Genomic DNA, 22,690 nt, shown 5'->3' on the forward strand with positions numbered 1-22,690 from the left:
CTTTCTACAAAAAGAAAACAAAACGGGCCGGGCACAGTGGCTCAAGCCTGTAATCCCAGCACTTTGGGAGGCCGAGGTGGGCGGATCATGAGGTCAGGACATCAAGACCATCCTGGCTAACACGGTGAAACTCTGTCTCTACTAAAAATACAAAAAAAATTAGCCAGGCATGGTGGCGGGCACCTGTAGTCCCAGCTACTCGGGAGGCTGAGGCAGGAGAATGGCGTGAACCCGGGAGGCGGAGCTTGCAGTGAGCCGAGATCGCGCAGCTGCACTCCAGCCTGGGCAACAGAGCGCGACTCTGTCTCAAAAAAAAAAAAAAAAAAAAAAAAAAAGAAAACAAAACACAACAACTTACTATAAAGCAATGGCAACTGTGTATTTCCCCACTCAATTCTCACACAGTTTACTTACCAGACAGATCCCCAGGAGAAAGTGAGAGGTAAGGCAAAACTCATTAACCCCAATTTAAACAGCAAAAAACCCTGTTTCAGATTCACCTCCAATCAGTTTGGAAGTGAGAAAGAGAAAGAAACCGCAGAGATGAACATGACATTATACTGAGTTTAAAACAAGAATAAAATTAATTACTTGGCTCGAGTCCGGACAACAGCTATTGTCTGTGGGTGGCAACGGGGGTCAACAAAAAATTTCCTCCTCTTGTTGTGTCTGTTGAAAAGAAAAAGCACATTCCAACATGAACATTAAATAAATAGGACTATCTTCTAAGAATGCAAAGCAAACATAGTACCGAGGGTAAGTCTAAGCATGGTATAAAAAATACTGAGTAGGCCGGGTGCGGTGGCTCACGCCTGTAATCCCAGCACTTTGGGAGGCCAAGGTGGGCAGATTACCTGAGGTCAGGAGTTCGAGACCAGCCTGGCCAACGTGATAAAACCTCGTCTCTACTAAAAATACAAAATTAGCCGGTGCATGCCTGTAATCCCAGCTACTTGGGAGGCTGAGGCCAGAGAATTGCTTGAACCAGGGAGGCAGCAGTTGCAGTGAGCCAAGATTGCACCACTGCTGCACTCCATCCTGCGCAAGAAGAGCAAAACTCTGTCTCAAAAAAAAAATTTTAAAAACTGAGTCATCAATAACTAATAGCATTTACTGATTAGCATTCCTCATAGATCCAGTTCCCATTCTAACCCCATTTAGAAAGTCAGTCTTAAGATGGTTCAATTTCTCTGTTTATTCAATAATAATTTTTAAAAAATGGTTCAAAATGTTTCAAATATACCATGAGGAAAAAGAAAATAAAGCAAAGGACAGTGATTAGATAGATACAAGTGTAAACTGGACAGGTGCGGTGGCTCACGCCTGTAATCCCAGCATTACAGGAGGCCGAGATGCGTGGATCACCTGAGGTCAGGAGTTCAAGACCGGCCTGGCCAACATAGCAAAACCACAGCTCTACTAAAACTACAAAACTTAGCCAGACATGGTGGTGCACGCCTGTAATCCCACTACTCGGAAGGCTGAGGCAGGAGAATTGCTTGAACCCGGGAGGCAGAGGTTGCAGTGAGCCGAGATCGCATCACTGCACTCCAGCCTAGGCCACAGAGTGAGACTCTGTCTTAAATAAATAAATACATACACACATACATACATAAATTAATAAATAAAACAGTATATTTATTTATTTTTATTTTATTTTTGGTGGGGGGGAACAGGGTCTCGGTCTATCGCCCAGGCTGGAGTGCAGTGGTGCCATCACAGCTCACTGCAACCTTGACCTCCCGGGCTCAAGTGATCCTTCCACCTCAGCACCCCGCCCCCACATAGTTGGGACTACGGGCATGTGCCACCATGCCCAGCCAATTTTTGTATTAAAAAAATAAAATTGGCCAGTCATGGTGGCTCACGCCTGTAATCCTTGTACTTTGGGAGGCTGAGGTGGGTGGATTGCTCGAGCTCAGGAATTCAAGACCAGCCTGGGCAACATGGCAAAACCCTATCTCTATAAAAAATACAAAAATTAGCTGGGCATGGTGGTGGCATGGGCCTATAGTCCCAGCTGCTTGGGGGGATGAGGTAAGAGGATTACTTGAACTGGGGAAGTCAAGGCTGCAGTGAGCTGAGATTGTGCACCCCAGCCTGGGTGACAAAGTCAAACCTTGCCTCAAAAAAATAATTGAGGGCTGGGAGCGGTGGCTCACGCCTGTAATCCCAGCACTTTGGGAGGCCGAGGCAGGCAGATCACAAGGTCAGGAGATCGAGACCCTCCTGGTTAACACAGTGAAACCCCATCTCTACTAAAAATACAAAAAAAAAACCTTAGCCGGGTGTGGTGGCAGGCACCTGTAGTCCCAGCTACTCGGGAGGCTGAGGCAGGAGAATGACGTGAACCCAGGAGGCGGAGCTTGCAGTGAGCCGAGATAGCGCCACTGCACTCCAGCCTGGACGACAGAGTGAGACTCCGTCTCAAAAAAAAAAAAAAAAAAAAATTAAAATAAATAAACTAACTCGGCCGGGCGCAGTGGCTCACGCCTGTAATCCCAGCAATTTGGGAGGCCAAGGCGGGCGGATCATGAGGTCAGGAGATCGAGACGACGCTGAAACCCCGTCTCTACTAAAAATACAAAAAAAAAAAATTAGCCGGGCACGGTGGCGGGCGCCTGTGGTCCCAGCTACTTGGAAGGCTGAGGCAGGAGAATGGCATGAACCCAGGAAGCGGAGCTTTCAGTGAGCAGAGATTGCGCCACTGCACTCCAGCTTGGGCCACGGAGAAAGACTCCGTCTTAAATAAATAAATAAATAAATAAATAAATAAATAATAAATAAATGAAATAAGATAAAAAGCAATTTTTAAAAAAAGAGGGAAGATGAAAATTAGCGAAAAGCTGAGAGTAATAACCAGAGAGGCGGGTGGACGGCACTCTTTTGTTGCTGTGTGTCCCTGACAGAAGGGAGAACCTGAACCCACCCCCAACGGCTGCTCAGGAATCAGAAAGGCCTATGTCTGGAATGCACCAGAGGCCTCTAAACCTGCTGACCAAGTATGGAGCTCACTCCCCACCCCAACTCTGCATAAGCCAAAAAAGAGGCTTACATGGGCATTCAGGGCTAGGGGCACAAAACCTAAGACACAGCAAGCATGTGTGCATCTTTCCCAACCAGATGACCATCTACATGAGAATTCTACCAGGAAGGTACACTCCTATGTACTGGCAAGGCAAATGAGGGAAGGCGAAGAACTGGAGAACCATTCTGATTCTTCTAGAAGTCCACTTCTAGAAATGGCTCTTCAGGAAATAATCAGAAGTTTTGACAAAGATTTATTATAAGGATGCACATGAAGTACTATTAATAACAGTAATAACAGTAAGAGACGGAAATAAACTATATGTATAATAGATGAGAGATTAAATAAATTATGGCACTTCCATGCAAGTACCATGGAGATAATAGAAGTCCTACTCTATGGGCCTGAGAATCCACCCTTGACCACGGTGCCAGGACCTTTGTCGCTACCCTCTTACAACCCCACCAAACGGAGACCCTCACGCCTTTACACTCAGCTATGCTGCCAAGGTTAGGAACAACGGAGAGGCTCCCGGGTGCTCAGTCGTGTGTGTGTGTTATGGGGGGGATCCTCATGTCTGACCCACACCTGCCCTTGAAGCACCCTCACCTCCACCCCCAGCCACATCTATCCAAAGTCCTCTCCTAATTGAGCTTCCCTCTCCCCTGCTCCCGCCCTCTGCTCTCCCAAAGCTAGGTGCCGAGTCAGCTGTTTAAGGTCACTTTTCCACCCTAGCCTCACTGCCTTGCCTTGAGACCTCACCCTGGCCCCCAAACAACCCTGCTGGCCCCTGGAGCCACCCTCGCAGCCCCTAGGCCTGCGCTTGGCTGCTTCCCCATGCCAGCACTTCCCAGTGGGGGACCTGGCACCGGTTCCCTGTCCTTTCTCCCAAAAATAGTCCCCTCACCAAATGTGCAGATGTCTTTACCCCTCGCCTGCCAACCTTAGCCCTCCCGTCTGATCTTCCCCAGCCCCAACCAAAATCCAGGTGGAGACACCAAGAAGGACGCTGAGAGGAAATATCCAACCTCTAGGTTTTTGAACCTCTTGAGTTTTTCAGTTTCTTTAAAAAAGTCATACTCTAGAAAGCTGACTAAAGTAATATTCCCAATATACTATATCGCTTCTCGGCCTTTTGGCTAAGATCAAGTGTAATATACTATAAAAAGAAAACAAGGCCGGGCGAAGTGGCCCACACCTGGAATCCCAGCACTTTGGGAGGCCTCTCACCTGTAGCACAGCTGCAGCGCCTCTGCGGCTGCAGTCCCCTCATCCAGCAGGGATGCATTGGCCATGTCCAGCCCTGTGATGTCACACACCATGGTCTGGTAGTTGAGTAAACTCTCCAGCCTCCCCTGAGACACCTCAGGCTGGTATGGAGTATACTGGGTGATCCTGCAAGGGAAACAAAAGGTCTTGTCCAAACTGACTCTGCTGTTTAGAGAAGCACACAAAATGCTATCATTTTAGAATTCAGTACCTGAAAATAATTTGCCTATCTTGAGGAGAATTACATAACACATCAGTAAGCTTCTTTTTGGCCTTTGTAAAGAGGTTTAGAATTAAATCATGGTAACAATATTACCCTTTGTTTGGGGATAAGCAGTACTTATTTTTCTATCTCTCTGGTTTTCTTGTTTTTTTGTTTTTTGTTTGTTTTTGAGACAGGGTCTCGCTTGTTTGTTTTTGAGACAGGGTCTCGCTCTGTCACCCAGGCTGGAGTGCAATAGCATGATCACAGCTCACTAAGCCTCAATGTACAAGGCTCAAGAGATCCTCTGGCCTAAGTCTCCAAAGTGGCTGGAACAACAAGCACATGCCGTCACGCTCGGCTAATTTTTGTATTCTTTGTACAGCCAGGGTTTTGTAGTGTTGCCCAAGCTGGTCTTGAACTCCTGAGCTCAAGCAATCCACCTGCCTCGGCCTGCCAACATGCTGGAATTATAGGCATGAGCCACTGCACTTGAGGCTACCTACAATATTATAAACAGAAATTTCATTTGCTATTATCTTTCCCCTAGATAAAAGACCTCATTCACATTTTACAATAGGAAAGCATCCAAGAATCTAACATGTAATACTCAAACATTTTATTTATTTATTTGGATATTTGTTTTATGTTAACCAGGAGAAGTTCTACATGCTAAGAAATTAATAGAGGTCTACTTAAGAATTCTCATTATCCAGTTACTAAGAGTCCATGGCAGTTAACTCTATGGCTATTGAAATTCCGGGATGGAAATGTTTAGAAGGCAACGTAAACCTGGATTCTAACTTTATCTCCTTCAATTATTAGCCAAGAATGTGGCTTTGGATATGTGAGTTAGCCAATTTAGTTCCTTCATCCTTACAGGCGAGAGCTACCACACCTGACCTATTTTACTTGGGAGGTCAAGGCGGGCAGTTCACGAGGTCAGGAGATCGAGACCATCCTGGCTAACAGGGTGAAACCCGTCTCTACTAAAAATACAAAAAATCAACCAGGCATGGTGGCACGCACCTTGTAGTCCCAGCTACTCAGGAGGCTGAGCCAGGAGAATCGCTTGAACCCAGGGGGTGGAGGTTGCAGTGAGCTGAGATCACACCACTGTACTCCAGCCTGGGCAACAGAGCAAGACTCCGTCTCAAAAAAAAAAAAAAAAAATTAGTACATCACGAACATCTCCCACATCAGCAAATATTTTTTACAGCATCATTTTCAATGAATGCATAGTATTATATTCACATTGTCTAATTATCATTTCCTTTTTAGCAGACACTGCTTGTTTTTTCTGTTGTGTTCTATGCTGTGATGAATTCTTTGGAACATTATTCTCTCTCTTCCTATTGTATATCCTGTGCCTGTCTTTATGGATATACGAAGTCTTTGCTATTTATCAGATGGACTAGCTTGTATGTGTGTATTCCTGCATGTGTATGTGTTTCTACACGATAAATAATGATTCCAAGTAAAATGAAAGTTTTTATTAGCCAAGCAATCTAAGCACTTGGCTGGAGTAGTGCCACATCTGTCTTCACGGTGTCAAGCCATGTGTGTAGATCTTGTCTGATTCAAGATCACAACTGCCTGCCTGTTGTCTATGCCTTGTGTATGACCCCATTTCTGTTCAGATTTCCCTTTCTATTTGCCTACACCATGTATTGTGTGCCTCATTCATTCCAGTTCACCACTCACTTAGAATCTGGCAAACTAATTTACAGTTGCTAAGCCAGTCTGTTCAAGCAAAACTGCATTCTGTTGTATACACACATACACACACACACACACACTCACTCACACACACACACTCTCACACACTCTCTCTCTCACACACTCTTTCTCTCTCTCTCTCTCTCACACACACACACACACATACACATAGCCACACACCAACACCCCAATACAAGTCTCAGGAAATTATTTCAAAGTCTCGATATTGTACTGCTTGGAAAGGCAACCTCCCCACCACACTCCCTGTCAAAGATAAGACGATGTTGGTTTCAAAGCTTTCAAAAAAGAAAGAAAAGTAGATGAAAGAAAAGTAGATGGAGGCTGGGCACGGTGGCTCACACCTGTAACCCTTGCACTCTGGGAGGCTGAGGTGGGCAATCACTCGAGCCCAGGAATTCGAGACCAGCCTGGGCAACATATGAGACCCCACCTCTACAAAAAAATCAAGCCAGGCGCAGTGGCTCATGCCTGTAAGTAATCCCAGCACAATGGGAGGCTGAGGCGGGCGGATCATGAGGTCAGGAGTTCGAGACCAGCCTGGCCAATATGGTGAAACCCCGTCTCTACTAAAAATACAAAAATTAGCCGGGCGTGGTGGCACGTGCTTGTAGTCCCAGCTACTTGGGACGCTGAGGCAGGAATCGCTTGAAATCGGAAGGTGGAGGTTGCAGTGAGCCAAGATCATGCCACTGCACTCCAGCCTGGGTGACAGAGCGAGACTCCGTCTCAAAAAACAAAAAAAAAAATCCATGAGGCTGGAGGATAGGTTGAGGCTGCAATGAGCCATGATCACGCCTCTGCACTCCCGCCTGGGTGATGGGAGTGAGACTCTGTCTCAAAAAATAAATACATAAAATACAAAATGTTCTCGTTTTTATAAGTTTGTAAAAACAAGTAGATGCCCGGGTGTGGTGGCTCACGCCTGTAATCCCAGCACTTTGGGAGGCCGAGACGAGCGGATCACGAGGTCAGGAGATCGAGACCATCCTGGCTAACACGGTGAAACCCCGTCTGTACTAAAAATACAAAAAAAATTAGCCGGGCATGGTGGCGGGCGCCTGTAGTCCCAGCAACTCAGGAGGCTGAGGCAGGAGAATGGCGTGAACCTGGGAGGCGGAGCTTGCAGTGAGCCGAGATCAACCCACTGCACTCCAGCCTGGGTGACAGAGCGAGACTCTGTCTAAAAAAAAAAAAAAAAAAGAGTAGATGAACCGAAATGTAAGCTGGTTTTCTCTGGGAGGTGAGATGATTAACACTAAATTTTCTTTTTATTGTATGTTCCAAATGTTAAAGAAACCAGCTACCATTCATTAACCATCTCTTATGTGTCAGGAACACATTTACCACCGTTTTTATGATTATGTTATATATGTTCTTTGTAACAAGTTGGAAAACCCAGATAACTATTGAGAAAATAAAATCACTCAATTTCCAAACTTTAACATAACTACAGTTAACATTCAGATGCATTTTTTCCAATCTCTTTTCTACATCATAATCTGTTTATACTAAAAGTAGTACTGGCCAGGCGTGGAGGCTCACATCTGTAATACCAACACTTTGGAAGGCCAAGGTGGGAGGATCACTTGCACCAGGAGTTCGAGACCAGCCTGGGCAACATAGCGAGACTCTGTCTCTACTAAAAATAAAACAAGTTTTTGTATCTTAACTTTTTTCAGTTAACGTTATTCCATGAACAATGTCTAACATAACATCTTTAAATACTATTCAAAAACATGATTTTAACTGCTTTATGGTATTAAATAATTTATGAAATAAATTATTTAAGTTATAATTTCTTCATGTAAATCTTAATTTATTTAACGAGTTCCTTCCAGTTGAATATTACTTTTGATTTCAAATATTAGAAATAGCATAATAGTTAAGATCCTTATCTTTGTCTAAGGATACATTCTGAGAAGTAGAATTCCAAATTATATATGATAACTTGTTTTTGGATTTTTTTTTTTTTTTTAGATACAGTCTTGCTCTGTTGCCCAGGCTGGAGTGCAGTGGCACGATCTCGGCCCAGTGCAACCTCCACCTCTTGGGTTCAAGCCATTCTCCTGCCTCGGCCTCCTGAGTAGCTGGGATTACAGGTGCATGACACCATATCCAGCTAAATTTTGTATTTTTAGTTGAGATAGGGTTTCACCATGTTGGCCAGGCTGGTCTCGAACTCCTGATCTCAGGTGATCCGCCCACCCTGGCCTCCCAAAATGCTGGGATTACAGGCGTGAGTCATGTGTAATTATCATGCCCAGCCTGCTAATTAGTTCTAAGGCTCCCAGGGCACAGTGCCATGTTCCTCTCCAGAAAGAGCATATCTGTCTGCATTCTCTTAAACAACACAGTGATTCACAGATATCCCTGCATCTTCAAAACTACTAAGTATTAAGAAGCACTGGGTTTTGGTTTTTGTTTTGTTTTATTGAGACTGGAGTGCAGTCGCCTGATCTTGGCTCGCTGCAACCTCCATCTCCTGGGCTCAAGCAATCCTCCCACCTCAACCTCCCGAGTGGCTGGGACTACAGGCATGCACCACCACGCCCAGCTAATTTTTATATGTTTTTGTAGGGATGGAGTTTCACCATGTTGGCCAGGCTGGTCTCAAACTCCTGGGCTCAACGACCCACCCACCTCAGGCTCCCAAAATGTTGGGAATACAGGTGTGAGCCACCATGCCCAGCTGAAGCCCTGGGTTTCAATCTTTTTTTTTTTTTTTTTTTTTTTTTTTTTTTTTTTTTGTAGAGACAGGGTTTCACTATGTTGTCCAGGCTGGTCTCAAACTCCTGGGCTCAAGTGATCCTTCCACTTCAGCCTCACAAATTGCTGGGATAACAGGAGTGAGCCACTGTGCCAAGCCTTAATCTTACTAAGTTTCTACAGTCATGCATGGCTTAACAGAAATATGTTCTGAGAAATACATCATTAGGTGGTTTAGTCATTGTTGTGTGAACTTCATAGAGTGTACTTACATGTACTTAGAAGGTATAGCCTACTACACACCTAGGCTACGTGATATAGCCTATCACTCCCAGGCTACCAACATGTACAGCATGTTACTATACTGAATACTATAGGCTATTGTAAAACAATGGTTAAGTATTTGTGTTTCTAAATACAGAAAAGGTACAGTAAAAATACAGAATTACAATTTTATGGGACCACTGTCATATATACAATCTGTCACTGACCAAAATATCACTACACAGGGCATGAGTGTACTTGTGAATTGGGACAAATAACTAAACGTCGCTCTAGCCAATTATCTCTTGGCTCTCAATGGAAATAACATCACCTATATGAGATATTTTTCTTAATGCTCAAATCAGACTAATGTACTGTCCAAAGGTTATTCAAGTGAATAATAGCAACTATAAATTAGCATCTGTAAGTTATTTTGAATTCATAAGACATTCCAAAACTTTTAAAATCCCTAGCTTTCTGTCTATATGTGTCTGTATATGTTTTAAGACTCAGTATACAGGCCAGGTGTGGTGGCTTACACCTGTCAGCACTTTGGGAGGAAAATCTCTTGGGGCAAGTAGTTCAAGATCAGCCTGGGCAACACAGAGAAACCTTGTCTCTACTAAAAATTTAAAAAAAAAAAAAATTGGCCTGGTGAGGGGCCTGTAAGTCCCACCTACTCAGGAGGCTGAGGCAGGAGGATTACGTGAGCCAAGGAGTTCCAGTTTACAGTGAGCTATTAGAGCACCACTATACGCTAGTCCAGGTGACAGATGGAGACCCCGTCTTTAAAAAAAAAAAAAAAAAAAAAAGACTTAGTATATAACTAGTATTTTCTTTTCTTTTTTTTTTTGAAACGGAGTCTCACTATCACCCAGGCTGGAGTGCAGTGGCGCAATCTCCACTCACTGCAGTCTCCTCCTCCTGGGTTCAAGTGATGCTCCTGCTTCAGCCTCCTGAATATCTGAGATTACAGGTGCCCATCACTATGCCTGGCTAATTTCTTTTGTATTTTTTGTAGAGCTAGGGTTTCGCCATGTTGGCCAGGCTGGTCTCGAACACCTGACCTCAAGTGATCTGCCCACCTTGGCCTCCCGAAGTGCTGGGATACAGACGTGAGCCACCGCACCTGGCCTAATCAGGATTTTCTTTTCTGTTGTTTGTATACAGCCCTGTGCTATGCTACCGAGGCTGGAGTGCAGTGGCTGTTCACCTGTGTGATGATTGGGCACTACAGCCTCAAACTTCTGGACTCACGTGATCTTCCTGCCTCAGCCTCCCAAGGAGCTGGGACCACAGGCACAAGCCTCCATGCCTGGCTCAGGATCAGTATTTTCAATGACCCACTGGCTCTTGAAAAGTTGGAGTTTTTTTCGTTTTCATCTTCAAAAGAGTTTTTAAAGCATATGCTGATAAACCTTTCCTAAAAGGACTTCTGCAGAATTCTCTTTAGATATTATTACATATTTCCACTTAAAAACTATTTATTTAAATTAGTTACATCTTTTTCATCCCTTATGTAATATTTCTCTCTCAACCCTTTTATAAGTCCAAGGTGAGGTTAATGTTATTTAGCACTGCTAAAGGTAGAGACCTTTAAAATGGTTGTCTTGCAAAGATGCCAAATATGTAATCTCACTCCTTTTAAATGTAAACTTCTTGTATTAGTCTAGAGGTTTTTGGCACTACTGAAATTTAGCAGATATTAATGCTCTTAGCAATGATCTATTAAAGGACAGTGAGCCTCGGATTTGAGAGATAATAAATAACCCTCATTTCAGGCGAAAAATGCTATCACAATGCCTGCCATCATGTTTACAAGAGTTTAACTCAATTAGATAAAACATAATGATTAAGAAAATGTGCCTGTGATCTATAATGTCTATGTTCCAAATGACTAACTCAACTGGTTTGTTCCTAAATATATTTTAACATATAAAAAGGTATCTGCGCATCCAAGAAGGCATTTAGTTCAGCTCAAATAGGATGCTTGATATATTCGACATGGCATTAATATTTAACCCAAAATAATTAGTGTTCTCTATCATTTTGGCTGTGACTTTCTTTTGGAATTTGGGAAAGGGGTTCATGGGGGTCTGCAAGACAAACACTTCTGAGATTCTCTCATTTTAATCCTGCTGCCAAAAATATACAAAACAGAAATAGCTACAAGGAAAATGTAAATGTTCTGATGTTATCAGTAGTTGAAAATTTGGAATAGTGAACCCCGTAAAATAAATTCTAGACCTGATGTAAATTTTCTTTCAAGAGCCCAAGTGTTTGTTTTCTTTCGAGGCTATGTCATCCATTTATTTTCCCCTCACGTCTCCGGAATTTGTTGGTTCCATCTCTATGGCAACCATTCAGAAGGATGATAATGTGAAATCTACCACCCACATGTGTACAGCCCTCCCTATCAGTGCTAGTGGGGTGTAATATCACTCTCTGGTTCAGATCAGCTTTCAGAGAATAGAAAGAAACAGTATTTAAAATGCACCCAAAAAGTAAATGAAAAGTACAGGACAGCATCATCTCCTTCTCAAAACACTGGCTGCTCCTATGGTAAATTAACATCCGCCCACAGCCAGAAAGCAATATGGTGAATATTCTGTACGGCCACCAAGAGCAAAGGCTGCTGGCCAGTATTCAGACGGATGGAATGCTGCAGCCCATTCATGTACTTTTGAGGCTTTTCTTAAGGGGGAAAAGAAACAGGCCATTTTCTTTTGAAATTAACCTTGGAGTTTACCATTCAAATTTTTACCAATACCACAATGAAAAAGAAGCCTTCATCAATGCAAATGCATTCACATACGCTACAGAGAAACTAGTTCTTTGCTTTTCCTGTCCCCTTATTAATAAAGTGGAGCATATTGAAACCAAGAGTTATGTACAGGGACAGAAATACAGGAATGATTGTGCTGAGAGATCTGACTCCTATAATGATATGATAAAAATAATTGCATCTAGGACAAAGCACATGCACGCACCAGGATTACATTTGCAATGATGGAAAAGCAGAAAAAGATGCAAAGTGTTTATCAAGTTGTTAACGCTCATTGATTGGGAGCATGTACTTGCGTATTTCAAAAGCTGCTGTTGGTACAACTTATGATTTCCCATTTAGTGAAGCCTGCATTCCCTTTAGTAAAGTTGGTTTTTACCTATGTTAATCTGAAAGCCAATCTGTGCCCCTTGCTAGGAAAACTTTGAATTGCAGAGGCAACAACTTACTCTGTCCTCATGTCATGATGATCCTGCTAGAAATTAAACTTACCTCTTCCACAAACTAATTTTTTAAAAATCACCTAGGAATTATCATCATACTCCATCTATGTTTGATTTGTTTCCATGCTGGAAATGAAAAGTGGACACCTATATTTTCAAATAAGATGTCTTCCTTTTAAGACTAATTCATCATTTGAAATAAAATTTCAACTCAGTGTTTCTGGTGTATAAAATGGCACCAATCCAAAAAGACGGGAAAAAAAGAGCCTAGGAGTCCCCACCTTTCCTCCTCCACAGTTAGACATTATTTCCCAATGAACAACAGAGGCAGATTCCTGAACTGCCCAGGCTGGAGTGCAATGCTGCAATCTTGGCTCACCACAACCTCCGCCTCCCAGGTTCAAGCAATTCTCCTGCCTCAGCCTCCCAACTAGCTGCGATTACAGGCATGCACCACCACGCCCAGCTAATTTTGTGTTTTTAGTAGAGACAGGGTTTTTCCGTGTTGGTCAGGCTGGTCTCAAACTCCCAACCTCAGATGATCCACCCGCCTCAACCTCCCAAAGTGCTGGGATTACAGGTGTGAGCCACCGCGCCTGGCCTTTTTGGTTCTTTACATCATACAGCAAACAGCAATGGAAAACAACAAAATAGCATGGAAGTGGACTAGAAGTATTTTCTCAAATGCAGGAGAAATGCTTTCAGTGTTGTTCTATCAGTGAGGGCTGGAGTGGGCAGGAGACACAGACATGGATGGACAGACACACACACACACCACACAATCAGTGAGGACCAGAGTGGACAGGAGACAGACACAGATGGACACACACACACACACACACACCCCTAGAAGTAGGAGTGACTTGGCTGGGCACGGTGGCTCATGCCTGTAATCCCAGCCCTTTGGGAGGCCGAGGTTGGTGGATCACGAGGTCAGGAGTTTAAGACCAGCCTGGCCAAGATGGTGAAACCCCATCTCTACTAAAAATGCAAAAAATTAGCCAGGCACAGTGGCAGGCGCCTGTAATCCCAGCTACTCAGGAGGCTGAGGCAGGAGAATCACTTGAACTCGGAGGGCAGAAGTTGCAGTGAACCAAGATCGTCCCACTGCACTCCAGCCTGGGCGACAGAGTGAGACTCTGTCTCAGGAAAAAAAAAAAAAAGAAGAAGAAGAAGTAGTAGTGACTTATCTAACTGTTGAGGTGAGACTGGAATAAGTAACTGAGCATGCATAGCTCAGGCCTCTCTCTCTTATCTTTTCTAGAAGAGCCTGTCTACAGAATGCACATGTTCTCTTTCTCTAGAAAGTGCTAGCAATAAAGCTGATATTATGATCTCCAACACCATGTCTTTTTGTCACTCAGTTGTGAATCAAAAATTTTGGGGCTGGGAGGGGAAGGGAACATGATTATCTGTCCCCCTTAAAAATCCTGACAGAAGGGCCAGGCATGGTGGCTCACGCCTGTAATCCCAGCACTTTGAGAGGCCGAAGCGGGCGGATCACCTGAGGTCAGGAGTTCGAGACCAGCCTGGCCAACATGGTGAAACCCCATCTCTACTAAAAGTACAAAAATTAGCTGGGTGTGGTGGTGGGCGCCTGTAATCCCAGCTACTTGGGAGGCTGAGGCAGGAGAATTGCTTCAACCTGGGAGGCAGAGGTTGCAGTGAGCCAAGATCATGCCACTGCACTCCAGACTGGGATACACAGCAAGATTCCGTCTGGGCAGGGTGGTCGGGGGGGATCCTGACAGAAGACAGTGGACCAAGATTCTCTCCCAGACTCCACCACTGACTCACTGAGATAGCTCAGAAGCAGCCTATGTCCCAGGGTCTCCAAGGAGGAGTAAAGGCCTGAATCTGCCCACCTGCATGTTTCACATCTTACTCAAATACAGCACAGAAATTAAGCTGCAGAAGAGGAAGAGATGACCAGATCCACAATTTAGCATCCTACCAGATTTTAGTGGGAAGAAACTTCTATTTCCTCAACATTTGAGCACGAACATTTCCCGATCCAGAGAAACCCAGTAGGTTCCCGGAGGCTGGAGACAGCACTGGGAGGTGGGTGTCAGTGTGGAGGCTCTGAGACTGCAAGGGGACCGATGGAGGATGGAGAGAATTTACACAAATCACAGTAGTCCTGTTCCTGAATCGAGAAATACATTACCATCCTGAGTTCTCCAGTAAGTTCCGCAAAATCGTCTGTGGCACTGAGCAGTTATAATAGCCCATGCCAATATACGATCTCCAGATCTGGTTTTTGCTTGAAATGGCATGCAGAGTTGCAAGGATTTCATTTTCACCTGATTGTGGGAAAAAGAGAAATGTTACAGAGAGAAGATGTCTCAGAAAAGAGCTCTAATTACAGTTTAAATCCCTCATTTTGAGTATTTATGACAGAATAATTGTATGGAAAATGTAAGAGTCATCCATCCAACCAACACGAAGTACTGTATGCAACATCTCAAAAAAAAAAAAAAAAATCCCCAAACAACACTCAATTTCTCCTCAAGGTTGGCCCCTCATCATTGTTTTGACTGTTCCTTATTCGGTTCTGTTTGCTAGAATTGCCCATTTTAACACTTGCCTCATTCCAGGCTTTTTCTGTTCCCTTTCTATTTCTGCTGTATATACGCTAAATAAAAATTCTGTCTTACTCCCAGTAAAATACTGTGTTTTACTTCTAAACTGCCTTATACTCTCTAGAAGTAGGCACGGCTTCAGTCTAATTAACACATAATCTACATTTTCTCTAAAATTGTTCTACTCAGTTGCACATTCCTCCTTTGTGTCACCGAAAGGGCAACTTACAAAAAGGCCATCACCCAACAACAGAAAATATCAGTTGTAATCAAAGACCCTCATGCAGGGCTGTGAACAGTGGCTCACACCTGCAATCCCAGCACTTTGAGAGGCTGAGGTGGGCAGATCACCTGAGGTCAGGAATTCAAGACCAGCCTGGGCAAGACGATGAAACCCTGTCTCTATCAAAAAAAGGCAAAAAATTAGCCAGGCGTGGTGGTTCACACCTGTGGTCCCAGATTCTTGGGAGGCTGAGGTGGAAGGATCACATGAGCCTGGGAGGCGGAGATTGTAGTGAGCTAAGATGGCGCCGCTGCCCTCAAACCTGAGTGATAGAGTGAGATCCCTATCTCAAACAAGAACAAAAACAAACGCCGGGCGCGGTGGCTCACGCTTGTAATCCCACCACTTTGGGAGGCCGAGCGGGGCGGATCACGAGGTCAGGAGATCGAGACCACCGTGAAACCCCGTCTCTACTAAAAATACAAAAAATTAGCCGGGCGTGGTGGCGGGCGCCTGTAGTCCCAGCTACTCCGGAGGCTGAGGCAGGAGAATGGCGTGAACCCGGGAGGCGGAGCTTGCAGTGAGCCGAGATTGCGCCGCTGCACTCCAGCCTGGGTGAAAGAGCGAGACTCCGTCTCAAAAAAAAAAAAGAAAGAAAAAAAAACACCTCATGCAGTTTTTTTTTTTTTTTTTTTTTGAGACGGAGTCTTGCTCTTGTCTCCCAGGCTGGAGTGCAGTGGCGCAATCTCGGCTCACTGCAAGCTCCGCCTCCCGGGTTCACGCCATTATCCTGCCTCAGCCTCTCCGAGTAGCTGGGACTACAGCTGCCCGCCACCACGCCCGGCTAACTTTTTGTATTTTTAGTAGAGACGGGGTTTCACCGTGGTCTCGATCTCCTGACTTCGTGATCCGCCCGCCTCGGCCTCCCAAAGTGCTGGGATTACAAGCGTGAGCCACCGCGCCCGGCACCCTCATGCAGTTTCTACCAGCATTCTCATGAACGCACTTTGGTAACTAAGAAGTATAAACGTACTTGGATGCAGGTGGGACCCTTTCTCGGGTCATTCGTATAATCACAAAATAATAATAGCATTTGACATTTATTGAACATTATTCTGCCAGGAATTGTACCATATGCTTTTCGCGCAGCCTAGGGCACTGAGGATTGAAGACAGTCACTTGGCCGAGGTCACACGACTTTAAATTAAAGGATCACTAATTCAGTCTCACACTTTAACTCACTGGACTAAGTTGAGAGCTGCTACATGGACAGCTCTTATACTGAAGGGTCCTTTTTTGTTTTTTTGAGAGGGAGTCTTGCTCTGTCACCCAGGCTGGAGTGCAGTGGCTCGATCTTGGCCCACTGCAAACTCTGCCTCCAAGGTTCAAGCGATTCTTCTGCCTCAGCCTCCCAAGTAGCTTCGACTACAGTCTCACACCACCACACCCGGTTAATTTTTATATTTTTAGTAGAGATGGGGTTTCACCATATTGGCTAGGCTGGTCTCGAACTCCTGACCTCACGATCCGCCCACCTCGGCCTCCCAAACTGCTGGGATTACAGGCGTGAGCCACCGCACCCTGCCACTGAAGGGTACTTTTTAGATACAAATGACATCATATGGTTCTTTCTTTACCTCTCTGCATAGAGATAGATCATGCTACTAAAATTTAACTGGGATTTAACTACTTAGGCAAATGGCTGTCTTCTTTAAGATCTTCTTGGGGACTCAGTCACTTAACCCTAGGAATTGATTTATTTTATTGTTCCTCTATCAGAGAAAAACGTAGGTACAGCAAAACCTAAGACAGCAAACTGGCAAGGAAGACACTTAACATTGTTTTAACCCTATTGAACTCTATCTGAATATTATTTGCATCAATCTTTATCCTCAAGTAAAATACTTTTACCCTCCACCACACACACACACATACACACACACACTCACACACTCACACACTCCACATGCTTTCCCAGGAAATAAATTCACAAGAGATACGGTACTTTGCCACAGTAGAGTAAGGAAAGAGAGTCTTGAAGGTGTTAGTCTCATGAGTAATATAATCTAACTACCTTATGGAAGATGATCTTGCCTTCTTTCATTGAAAGTTTAGGAAATAAGTAAAAATGCAATAAACCCACATCTGAGAAGATAGGCAAGGAAAACATCCCCAGGAACAATCATGCAAAAAGTCCAGTCACCTCCCAAATAATCTTCTTAGGGGCAGAATGATTCAGACGCTCAGCAGGAGGAAAGATTAATTAGCAGTGCCTTGTAGGCAAGTCCGGCTTCAATTATGATCCTGTGCAGGGGGGACAGGTCCCTCTTCTGCATTGGTCCAGTTCTCCAATGACAACAGCCTGTGAAGGGCTCTGTCTGTCAAACTGAGCATAGTCTTTGGAAATCAAGCTGGATAATATGATTCTTTTTACAATATAGTAAGATAGTTCTACTGATGGTGTGGAAAGGTCACTGAGCGGAGACCCTGGCTCAGGGAGATACAGTAAGAGGCCAGCACTATAGTCCAGGAGAGAGATGGGTAAGAGGAGTGTTACGAGTTGAATTGTGTTCCCAAAAATGATGCTTTGAAATCCTAACCCCATGGTACCTCTGAATACAACCTTACTTGAAAATAGGGTCTCCAATGATGTAACCAAGTTAAAATGAGATCATGCTGGATTAGGGTCAGCCCTAATCCAATGATTGGTGTCCTTATAAGAAGAGCAAAATTGGAACGCGCAGACACACATGCAAGAAGAATGCCATATGATGATGGCAGCAGAGACTGGAGCAATGTATCCACAGGCCAAGGAGTGCCACGGACTGCTAGCAACCCCCAGAAGCTGGGAGAGAGGCAGGGAACTGATCCTCCTTCAGAGCTTTCAGAAAGGAGCCAACCCTGCCAACATCTTGATTTCTGACTACGGAACTGGAGTGAACAGGTTCCTGTTGTTTGAAGCCACCTAGTTTGTGGTACTATATTACATGGCAGCCACAGGAAACTATTAAAAAAACTATATCAGTCATTTTTAGGAGACACGGTAATACTCTTGGGCCCATCTGGCCAGTTAAAAAAGGCTCAGGTTGGTTGGGCGCGGTGGTTCCCACCTGTAATCCCAGCACTTTGGGAAGCCAAGGCAGGAGGATCACTTGAGGTCAAGGAGTTCAACACCAGCCTGGCCAACATGGTGAAACCCTGTCTCTACTAAAAACACAAAAATTAGCTGGGCCTGGTGGCATGTGCCCGTAATCCCAGCTACTTGGGAGACTGACGCAGGAGAATTGCTTGAACCCGGGAGGCGGAGGTTGCAGTGAGCTGAGATCACGCCACTGCACTCCAACTTGGGCGACAGAGCGAGACACTGTCTCCAAAAAAAAAAAAAAAAGGCTCAGGTGAACTCCAGCACTTTGCCAGACACGGTTTCCTACACATCATTAAGATTCTAGCAGTGGAAGTAATCGACCCCAATAGCATCATTCTCTTTACTAACTAACATTATCCTCTGGCTTAAGAGAGCTGGTGCTACGGTTCTGGGATGTGTTGGAAGTCTGTGCAGAGGGGTGCAGCAGCCTCCCTCACAATCCCTCAGAGTGACCCGGCCAGAGGTCAAACCAGCACTGCCAGTTATCCAGCCCAAAGATTTGCAGTGATTGCTCTCCCACTCACACGGCCTGGCATGGGAAAGGAAAGCAATATAGCCTTGCAGTCATGTTGTTCCACAAGCAGCACGGCTGAGAGAACCAACTCAATGGCTGACTTTTAATTGGCTGCGTGCCTGGAGAAAAATAATATTATAGTAGTTGAAATAATTAGAAATAGCTAAATGGACATTGGTGGGAGCCAAAAGGGTTATTTAAACCAACAGTCCTCACAGTAAGTGAAACTGCTAACGTAATTCTTCCAGTGCAGGACTCTCCTTCCTCATACCCAGCCCCAGGAAACAAAATAGGATTAGAGAGACAGGAATTTGGCTATTGTGCCAAGAACCACAATTACAGTCCCTCACTAGGTACTGTAGCAAAAATCTAGCTCTCGCCCCATATAGAGGTGCTCAAATGTGTTGTTTTGATTTTGCCTGTAGACTTTTGGAAGGTCTCTTTACTATGGTTTTATTTTCCACTCCTATGATAGTAGCCCTAGCTGTTATGTTAATTCCCACTGATAGGAAAGGTGGAGTTAAAGTTTTACGGGTCTGCAGCAGAGGCCACCTCCTGGGAAGGAGTAGATAGGCTCTCACCCAAAGGAAGGGGAAGGGTAGGATCCAAGTTTTCTGAAAAATGCACTTCAAGGACTCAGATTCAGGAAAGTCATGGAGGTGATGGAAGCCCTGGAGCGCAGGACTAGAAGCTGAGAAGAATCCTGAACTAAACCAAACTCCAGATCGCTTCCCTCTGAGAACACAAAAGGCCACCCCCCTGCCTGCCTTCATCAAAAATCTATGTTCTCGCCCCATAGAGAGGTGCTCAAATGTGTTTAGATTTTGCTTGCAGACTTTTGGAAGGTCTCTTTACTATGGTTTTATTTTCCATTCCTGTAATAGTAGCCCTAGCTGTTATGTTAATTCTCACTGATAGGAAAGGTAGGGTTAAAGTTTTATGGGTCTGCAGCAGAGGCCACCTCCTGGGAAGGAGTAGATAGGATCTCACCCAAAGGAAGGAGGAGGCTAGGATCCCAGGAAGGGGGTGGGGCACCACCCCAGTCCTGACAATTAGCTCCAGGAGACCAGTCAAGAAGCTCAAATGACTACAGAAGGAGCAGGATTGAAATAAAAGATAAAAAATAAAAAATACAAAGAAGCAGCTCAATTGAATGGGAGTATTGTGGAAGATAAAAGTGGTAGTTTATTTTTTCACTTGACAGAAGAAGAAACACAAGAACTAAGATGGTGCCTGCCACTGTGTTTCAAGACTGACCACTTATATGGGTCTTTATAATTAATTATTTTGTTCTTCATTTATACTAATTGGCCTTTTAAAAATTTCAAGTGTTTCATTCAAATGTGAAAATCATCAGAGCTACTATGGGGGATGGTGATGTCTGGAGTCCCCAGACTCTCAAGTATAAGAGAGATTTGAATTTTCCTTTCACAGGAAAATTGTACTCCAGCCTGGGCATCAACAGTGAAACTCCGTCTTAAAAAAATAAAAGAAAAGAAAAAGAAAAGGACCGGGCGCAGTGGCTCACGCCTGTAATCCCAGCACTTTGAAAGGCTGAGGCAGGTGGATCACAAGGTCAGGAGATAGAGACCATCCTGGCTAACACGGTGAAACCCCGTCTCTACTAAAAATACAAAAAAATTAGCCGGGTGTGGTGGTGCGCGCCTGTAGTCCCAGCTACTCAGGAGGCTGAGGCAGGAGAATGGTGTGAACCCGGGAGGCAGAGCTTGCAGTGAGCCAGGATAGCGCCACTGCACTCCAGCCTGGGCGACAGAGCGAGACTCCATCTCAAAAAAAAAAGACGGCAAACTAGCTTAAATAAAGAACAAAATATTAATTATCTGTAAGACCCAGAAGCATAAAAACTGTCAAACATGGGACAAAGAAGTTTCTAAGGCAATAAATATATACCCTAGTCTCTATATGACCAGCCAAACTTCTCAAGCACCTGTGGACTCTGTCCCCATCCAGCTTGGGACTAATTAGTTTTCCTGGATTGGTTCTCATGATAGCTGGTAGTTATGCCCAATTTTACCTTCTGTTGAGAACAAAGTGAGTTAATAGAAGGAGCTGTCCCCTATACAACAAGTTAATGGACATTTCTGAGCCATTAAGGGTAGACCCCTAGTCATGCTTCTTTCCATTCACTCATCCGTTGCCCAACACTACAAAACTTCCCAACAAAAACTTCCCAGCTAGAAGCCAAGACAGTCTGTGACTTGATGAACAGAGGGGTAAGCTGCTTCTTACTGTGATAAAATCTAAGACCTCAGGCTTCCACAGTCACATATAGTAAAAAGAATTCCCCAAACATACAGCCTAGTGAGTGTCTGAATTGTTTCAAATGTTTGTTCACTGATTGCCATTTCTCATACCCACTCATGACATATCACTTTGGCCAGATCTGCAGGAGAACCAACCCAGTGTACCTAGAAGCCCAGAGTTTGAGTTACTTTGATGTCAAGACAGCAATAGATGCAGAGAAAAGGAGAGAACACAGAAAAGTCCATGATCAGAGATCTACCTGATGAAGCAACCTGAAATTGAACTTCACAGAATCCAGTCTCTAAGTCCAAGTTAAGGGACATGATGATGTCTAAATAAAACCCCAAATCCTAACTAAGCACACAATTCCTACCACTGTACACCTCTTCTCCCATGGAAAAGAGCTCCCTTTCTAGAGGAAACAGTATGGGGTCCTTAAATCCCAAAGTGGCAGCCTTTTCCTCCTAAGTAGTAAAAGAAGCATTCTGAGAAGGTGATTGTGCCATCCAAACCTTGGACAGCAAATGGGAAAAGAGAAAAAGAAAACTAGATTTTCCCCCCAGAGCAAAGTTCATAGCAGAGCACATTCCTCACACTTTTCCTTTCAACTGGACAAAACCGGCTTGCTCCTGTGCACAAGCCTAATTCCTGAACATGAACTACAATGAAACTAACCAGGGGGGAAAGGGACCAAATGAGAAAAGGCGGCATCCATTAAGAAATGCTTGAAGGCTGGGGGCAGTAGCTCACGCCTGTAATCCCAGCACTTTGGGAGGCCGAGGCAGAACGATTGTTTGAGCCCAGGAGTTCGAGCCTGACCAACATAGTGAGACCTCGTCTCTACAAAAAAATCAAAGAATGAGACAGGAGGATTGCTTGAGCCCAGGTGGTGGAGGCTGCAGTGAGCAGTGATTGCGCCAATGCACTCCCACCTGGGTGACAGAGCGAGACCCTGCCTAAAGAAAAAGAAAGAAACACTTGGAGACAAGATGGCGTCTTCCAGATCCTTGCCTACGGCTATGCAGGACAGCCAACAGCTGCGCATTATTTTGCACTCTCGGCCATGAAGGAATTCAGGCAATCCTTCAGGAACCTACACAGTAAGTTCTTTTCTTGCAGAATAAATGCCTGCTTCTGACCTTGTTTATTCTTCTGCCTCAGAGCATTGCGTAATCTCCTGGTCCTAATGTACCAAGAACAGAGTTCAGTGTCCTCTAGGCATCACTTCCTAAGAATCTGCAGGTAAGAACTTGCACTGCTGCTGCTTCTCAGAATTTAGAATGAATGCTTCCTCTTTACATCATTCTACATAAGAGCCTTTCTACAGCAACTCCTTTGCCACTGCGCCCAAAATAGCAACAGTTTTGCACTAACCATTGCATCAAATAAATACTCTCCAATAGCAATAAGATGATTTTGCTGTTAAATTTTCTTTGGGTTTTTTTTTTTTTTTTTTTTTTTTTTTTGAGATGGAGTCTTACTCTGTCGCCTAGGTTGGAGTGCAATGGCGTGATCTTGGCTCAC

The 22,690-nt window shown here is 44.4% G+C and overlaps 1 protein-coding gene across 1 annotated transcript in view; it reads right to left on the reverse strand.

Annotated features, from left to right (window-relative positions):
* The window catches only part of GLDC (glycine decarboxylase), a 112,896-nt gene that overhangs the window by 73,838 nt on the left and 16,368 nt on the right, over positions 1 to 22,690 (reverse strand). The window contains exons 3-5 of the mRNA XM_030811267.1: positions 14,605 to 14,740; positions 4,259 to 4,423; positions 592 to 669 (exon numbers count right to left, since the gene is read on the reverse strand). Coding sequence (XP_030667127.1) covers positions 592 to 669; positions 4,259 to 4,423; positions 14,605 to 14,740 — 379 coding nt within the window. The remainder of the gene's footprint in view (positions 1 to 591; positions 670 to 4,258; positions 4,424 to 14,604; positions 14,741 to 22,690) is intronic.

This window comes from Nomascus leucogenys, chromosome 1a, assembly GCF_006542625.1.
Source record: "Nomascus leucogenys isolate Asia chromosome 1a, Asia_NLE_v1, whole genome shotgun sequence".
NCBI classification, from domain to species: Eukaryota; Metazoa; Chordata; class Mammalia; order Primates; family Hylobatidae; genus Nomascus; species Nomascus leucogenys.